We start from the raw sequence: 7500 nt of genomic DNA, 5'->3' as shown, positions 1-7500 counted from the left end.
GCGGTGGCCCTCAGGTGACACAAAACCTTGCGAAGGGCGGAGCCAGTGTTTGCTTTGTCCATTGTGGGCTCCCGTAGAAACATGGCCGCCTCTGTAGGAGAAGATGTAGAGATATAAAACTGTGGTGAAGACAATACAACGGTTCACAGTTTCAGAAACCGACTCAGTTCTCAACCTCTCACAGTCGGATTGATCCAAACTGCTCCGAGGATTTTCAGTGTCAAACTCCGTCTTGTGTCGTGGTTTTTGACTGACAGGCCCCCTGGTGGCAGGAGGCGACACGTCACCTCTTCAAAAACTGTTAAATCACGTCACTTTCAAAAGGAACAATAAAGTTGTTCGAAGGTGAAAACTTTTCTCAGCCGTCACACAGTCACACTGGTTAATAGATCAAAACCTGTCATAATGACATGCACACACACACACACACACACACACTCAGACGCCCTGACACACACACACTAACCTCCCACCTCCGTCGCCGGCCGAGACGCAGCACGTCGGTTCAATCTGTCCACACACGCAGAATAAAATAAATAAATGTACAATCAAAATTGCAATTACCTGAAGAATTTGCGAAGGGTAAACAAATCTGTGCCCACACACACACACACACACACGGAGCGCGGCGTTAGCGTTCTAGTTAGCATGCTGAAATGAATACAGTTAGATCCAAAGCAATTTCCTTTTATTTATCTTAGCAGCCGCGCATAAATAAAGGCAAGGGCATCCAGGCAATTAGCATAATTACTATGAGGCGGTCAGACCCTCTGTGATTTCATAAAGACACACACACACACACAGGCTGCCGCCACAGGGTGTGTGTGTGTGTGTGTGTGTGTTTGACAAAGAAAGAGGAAAAAGAGATAGAGACAATGACTGTGAGTGTGTGAGCGTGTTAGTGTTCTGTTTTATTATTATTTGTGTGTATATGTATGTGTGTGTGTGTGTGTGTGTGTGTGTGTGTGTGTGTGTGTGTGTGTGTGTTGGTGCATGACTTTTGTTGTAATGTCTATTTGTTCTGCCGTGTGTGTGTTTTTTTACATTTGTTTGTGTGTGTGTGTGTGTGTGTGTGTGTGAATCGTCCTTGCTGCACACATCCACACACGCACGCAAGAATAAACAAGCAACACACGTGTGTCAGTATTTTGTTATTAATATGCAAATACAAGTGAAAAGCAGCGAAGGGCATGAAAAACAATATCCTACCACAGAGGCTGAGGTCAGCTGGTTTCACTTCTGCCTCTACCGGTTTCACCGTGTTTTTATTTTTAATCTTTATTATATTTATTTGTTTCAATTTTTTTTCCGAACTTCAGGCAGATAATTAAATTATTTTTTTTACGCATCATGTCAATCACAGTTCACTGAAAAGACCAAAGACTCTGGGCTGAAACACTGAGCTGGACATCAGCTCTGGTTCTGATCCGTCTGTTCCCCATTAAAATAGCTCGACATGTCGATGGAGACGTAGCCGGTGACGACGTCCATCTTCAGAGTTAAACTGTTTTTCCTCTCATGAGATTGTTTCTGACCTGCGGCTGGAAGCGTTGTTGCCTGAGCGTCACACCGACCGTCTGCGCGTCTTACGACCTTTCACCGACCTTTACTTCGCTCTGCCGCGCTCGCACACGAGTCCTGGTGTAAATACCAAAAGTACCAAAAAAAACACGCGAGTGCGGTTTGATTTGTGTCTGGAGTCGGTGCTCCGGTAACCGAGGCCTTGTTCCACCTCGGGGAGAGAAACCTGCGACGCACTGCAAGGTTACACTTGTTTACAGCATCTGTGTGAGAGACACGGTGTTTACATCAGAGGCATATCAGCATAATTCACACACACACACACACACACACACACACACACACACACACACACACACACGCACGCACGCACGCACGCACGCACGCACGCACGCACGCACGCACGCACGCACGCACACACACACACACACACACACACACGCACGCACACACACACACACACACACACACACACACACACACACACACACACACACCCTCGCTTTCAACCTTTCAACTTCGCCTCCTCGTTCTAATGAATCCGTTTTTTGGATCCGTCTGAAGCGGGGCAGATCTGCTTCCCCTTCACCTGGAAAACGCTCGTCCCTATTAAACCCGCGAAAAACCTCAATCAGACGAGACGATGAACGTGGAGAAAAGAGAACAGGTGTCGATCATCTCCACATTTACCGCCGCAGCATTTTCCCCGCTGCCGTGTTGTGGTACTGTCACAGCGGCAGGAAGTGATCCGTGACCCGCGCAGGCTTCGGGCTTTTAGTGACTCAATAATCCAGGAAACTTACATCACTGGAAAAATGAAGGAAAATAGCGAGTTTACAACTGCGTTCCAATAATTTGTCCCCCAAAATGATGCTTGTGCTCCATAACTCGGTACAGATCGAACGATCCTCTAAGAGAAGTGAACGACACACGGACCCGTGACATCTCAAACTATTGAAGATTCATAGAAACTGTTGGCCAGATCATTGACGTGTTACAGGACAAAGACCAGAACTCCACAGCGACACACACACACACACACACACACACACACACACACACACAGAACGAGTCGTGGGTGTGTGTTGATGAGTGACCCGGCTCAATGACGATTAACATCTCATTAGCATATCATCAGCTGAGAGGGCAGAGAACATGGACAAAGACGGGGGGGGGGGGGGGGGCAGCCATGACACACACACACACACACACACTCACACACACACACACACACACTTGTCAGCTGATCACAGACGGACGAACAGTCCAACTGACACGTCGCCTCCTCTCTCCACATAAACATTCACACAGTGAATATCAATAACAGAGAAAGAGATTCATATTCAGTGTGTTCAGGATGTAACACACACACACACACACACACACTCAGACAGACACACACACAGACCTGGTGTATCAGCAGCAACAGTAGGGAACCACATGTAATTAACCTGACTGACCTCTGGAGTATAAGTGTGTGTGTGTGTGTGTGTGTGTGAATCATCGTATTGTGCTCAAGGGGTCGAGTGTTCTGCCATGATCTTCACAACAACGGCATTAGACACACCCACACCTGAGTGTGTGTCTGTGTGTGTAGTTTTTGTATGTGTGCGTGTGATTCGCTGCTGAAGTCGTGTGTTCCGCCGTGATCTTCACATAAATACACCATTAGACACGCTCAGACTGTGTGTGTGTGTGTATGTGTGTGTGTGTGTGTGTGTGTGTGTGTACTATAGAATACATTAGTTAGTTGTGTCTGTCTGCATCATCATCATCATCATCATCACCCCTATGATGTCATAGTTGACCAATTGAACACAGATTATACACAATATATACATATGATCTTGAATATCTCATAAACCGATGGTCGTATCAAGACAGGACCGGTGGCGTTGAAGATTTCATCTTCATGCGGGGTTCACAGATTATCATCACATTTGACCTTTCTATCAAAAAATACACCTCCAGGTGACCTGTCATCCACTTGACCATACATATGAAAAATGGTCAAGGTCACAGTACCAATATTTCGTGAAAAATGTTTTTGAATGAACATAACTTGGGGAATTGCAAACAGAACTTTCCAGTACCACGATGTGTTCATGGAATCAAATCAGCAGCGAAGTTGATAATGACGTCATGGATAAATTATGTCTGCCACCTTTGACCGCCACGTTAAAATGTGAAAAATATGCAAGCCATTTTCTGCGTATGTACAGGAAGTGAAAATTAAAACTTGTCTCCTCTCTCTGTGTTTCTCTCTTCAGTCTCTGGACGGGTTCGTATTTGCACTAAACAAGGAAGGAAGATTCCTCTACATCTCTGAGACCGTCTCCATCTACCTGGGGCTGTCACAGGTGCGTCACACACACACACACACACACACACACACACACACACTTGTCTGTCTGTCTGTCTGTCTGTCTGTGTCTCTAGTAAAAAGAAAAAGGAAAATGTAAACGAGGATTCTCACATTTCAGTCACATTATTCTTCCTCTCTTCTTCTTTCCTTTCTCTCTCTCTCTCTCTCTCTCTTTCTCTCTCTCTCTCTCTCTCTTTCTCTCTCTCTCTCTCTCTCTCTCTTCCATCATTACCAAAGACAATTCCCAACAAATTAAGGCTCATTTAAAATCTCATCAGCTCGTCGGACGGTTGTTGATTTGTGCAGCGAGCGACGATGCATATTTTATTGCTGTGTGTGTGTGTGTGTGTGTGTGTGTGTGTGTGTGACACTTCATTGTACTTTGTCAGCCTGGTAACGAGTTCTGTGTCTCAATTGGTTCACTCTCCACCAGTTCCTGGTAATGGAGACAGGCGTCCGTCCTGAAGGTCGACACATCGACCTTGGGAGGCGCTAATAAGTCGCTATTGACAAGCTCTGTGTGTGTGTGTGTGTGTGTGTGTGTGTGTGTGAAACACTTCCTGTTTCACCTCACAGCACAGCAGGATGTGTTGAAAACAGGAAGTACAGGAATAAACGTGAAAGTGCAAACACCAGGAATCATTTACTCACGTTCTGAGGCCGAGAAAGATTTGACTTTATTAAAAAGCTTCTTTATGTCATGAATTTTTTCGTCTGTTATTATGATATGATCTGTATATCTGGAAATGTATCTTGTCGACCGCCGGATGTGACCCGCGCTTAGCGATATATTTTCCTTCTTTATGTAAAATAAAAAGTGATTAAAGAGGAAGATCAATTAAAGTTCGTAAGGTTTTAACAGCGGTTGCCGTTGAACGGCCGAGAGTCAGATCTTGGGGGATTCCCACGGTGCTTGAATGCCACACCGTCTGTGCTCCGACACAAGTTTGTTGTTTTATCTTCAGATCAACGTTTAGAAAACGAGAGGAGCATCGTGTTCGAATCAAAGATCCGTCTCTAGATTCCTTTTTTGAGATGAATACAAATTAATTTAAAAAAAGAGCAACAGCCAATAGGGAAGCTCCTGAAACTGACCAATGGGGTCACTTACTTACTCACAGGTCGTTAGGTCGCAGATGACCCAGAGTCATGTTCTGTGGTCAAGCGACCTCTTGTGGTCACAGTAGTTATGACAGTCACCTACGTCGACCCTTTACCACCTGTTGATTATTGTTGCCGTGACGATGAACCTTCTTCTTCTTCTTCCTCTCGCCCCCTCCCTCTCTCTGATGATGATGCTGAGATTCGCCATCGAGTAAAAAAGGCCAATCAGTTTACTAAATTAAAGAGGAAGTCACATAACCCCCCCCCCCCTCTTGGATTAATTCCCCCTCCCCACGATTGACTGATGATTTCTATCAAATAATTGATTAATTGTCAAATCAGGTCCCTTAAGCTTTTCCGCTGGTTATCTTGTTCTCACGACTTTTATCAGCTGCTGAAGAAGAAGAAGAAGAAGAAGTGGCAGATTTATAAAAACAGAGAAGAAGAAGAGGGAGCGAGCGAGCGAGCGTGTCTTTGCCCTGTGATCCGACGCGTGTACACGGAGTTCATCAACCTCTCTCGTCCTAATTGATCTTCCTCTTTAATCACTTTTTATTTTACATAAAGAAGGAAAATATATCGCTAATTATTTTTCAACTTCAATTAGATCGTGGTGTGAAAGAAAAATGGCGGGGGGGTTTGTTCTGGGGGGTTTTATTTTTTAAGCCTTTTGACAAATTGACGAGGTTATGAATTTCTCCGCGGTCGTCGGGCAGATTTATGTGTGAGGTGGATTTAGTGAGTTTTTAACTCGTGGTGGACGCGGCCCCGGCCAATCACACGGGGCCGTTAACAAGAGTCATTAACAAAGTATAGAGCGGCTGTAATTAAACACGACCGCTGAGTGAAGTTAAAGTCCCTCCCCCTCCCCCACGACCTAATACTCTCCATGTTGGAATTTTAAAGAGTTGACGAGCTGGAGGTTGAGACGCATTTCTTTATTCTTCATATCGCGTCGGAATATTTGTCCATTTAAAATCTGTAACCGTGTCGATCACTTTGTGTGAGCTGGCGACACAAGCGGTGAACCACTCCCCTCTGACAGTGGTGCATCATGGGACTTTGTGCGGTGCAGCGTTTTGATCTGCCCCCGACTTCTATCAACGTGTCGTCCTTCCGTCTGTATCATGGACCCATTATGAAGTCAATGCTCGACATTCCACGACTGTGACGAGGTCAAATAGTTTTTTCCTTTCTGACGTCATCTTCTCTTGTTTGTTCTCATTGTTTCAAAATGTTCGTGACGAACAGGTGGAAGAAAAAAGCTTCTCTGTCTCTGTGTGTGGAGGCCGACAGCAGGCGAGCGTCTCTGCGACGCCCTGTCGATCCAACCACACAGCACCGCGCACACGTACGTGTGTGTGTGTGTGTGTGTGTGTGTGTGTGTGTTCGCGTACATATAAACGTTTTTGTGCGTTTTCCGTGTGTGTTTCTGTTTTGTGAGAGAAGGCGATGCTCGCAGCTGCCCTCGTAGTGATCTAATTGAGACGTGTGTGTGTGTGTGTGTGTGTGTGTGCGTGTGCGGCAGATGGCAGTGTGTGTCCTCTGCCTGATGGTCCAAAGGAAAATAATAACTGCATCGTAGCAGCCGGACCCAAATTAGTCTGCTGGACCATCGCCCGTTACGCCCCAAATATATAGACGGCAGCCGCAGTTCTGCTTCATGCCAGAGCAGCATATGCAGCGGCACGGGGAGAACACACACACACACACACACACACACACACACACACACACACACACACACACACACTCACACACACGGGTTGTCTGAGGAGTTTGGCCTTAAAATGGCGTCTCCTTGTTGCTTCATCGTTTGTTTGAGAATGAAAAATTTAACCTGACGGAACACAATCATTATCCATCCTACACATGATGAGGCAAGACAAAATACATACATTAACACGGCATCCATCCATTATCTATAAGGCTTTATCCTTTAAGGGTCGCGGGGTCAGCTGACACATCAACAAGCTTTTAATCTAACATTTTAAATCAAAATCCCATTTAACCTGGAGATGTCAGGAGAAATCTTCTGATGTCAACATTTTGACTCACGATGAGCCAAAAGTATTTTTATTGTGGAAAGCTTCCAGAGCAGGAGGTGATGAGGAGATGACACACGAGGACACTGACGCACTCGTCATCATCAGAACTGTACGCACAGTGAAACAGGCGTGAAGACCGAAATCTACTGTCGAATACTAATATGACAACGTGCTGTTGGTCATTTTCACATTTGACGTCAGCTGCTGTTTGTTTGTTTGATCGTCACTGATGCAAAGAAACGGTGGAATGAGCCTTTAAACCAGCTCTGATACACAGACTCTCTCTCTCCTATTGTTCCCTGGGTTTCCTCTGCATATGTGTGTGTGTGTGTGTGTGTGTGTGTGTGTGTGTGTGTGTGGCAGCAGGTCTGAACACTGGAGAGCCTCTTTAAATGACAAAGACAGAAACAAATCGCTTCACAAACCCCTGACACACACAAACGCACACACACACAGACACAC

At 45.5% G+C, this 7500-nt stretch overlaps 2 protein-coding genes across 4 annotated transcripts in view; both read left to right on the top strand.

Moving 5' to 3' along the window:
• The window catches only part of LOC118286489 (alpha-tectorin-like), a 475374-nt gene that overhangs the window by 373752 nt on the left and 94122 nt on the right, over window positions 1-7500 (top strand). The window lies entirely within an intron of this gene.
• The window catches only part of LOC118285709 (neuronal PAS domain-containing protein 3), a 223500-nt gene that overhangs the window by 153995 nt on the left and 62005 nt on the right, over window positions 1-7500 (top strand). For both annotated transcript variants that reach the window (XM_035609487.2, XM_047337720.1), the window contains exon 5: window positions 3792-3881. In XM_035609487.2, the coding sequence (XP_035465380.2) occupies window positions 3792-3881 (90 nt within the window). The remainder of the gene's footprint in view (window positions 1-3791; window positions 3882-7500) is intronic.

Source organism: Scophthalmus maximus, chromosome 15 (genome assembly GCF_022379125.1).
Source record: "Scophthalmus maximus strain ysfricsl-2021 chromosome 15, ASM2237912v1, whole genome shotgun sequence".
NCBI classification, from domain to species: Eukaryota; Metazoa; Chordata; class Actinopteri; order Pleuronectiformes; family Scophthalmidae; genus Scophthalmus; species Scophthalmus maximus.
Note: the sequence above shows the minus strand (reverse complement) of the source record. Positions and strands in the feature narration are given on the sequence as shown.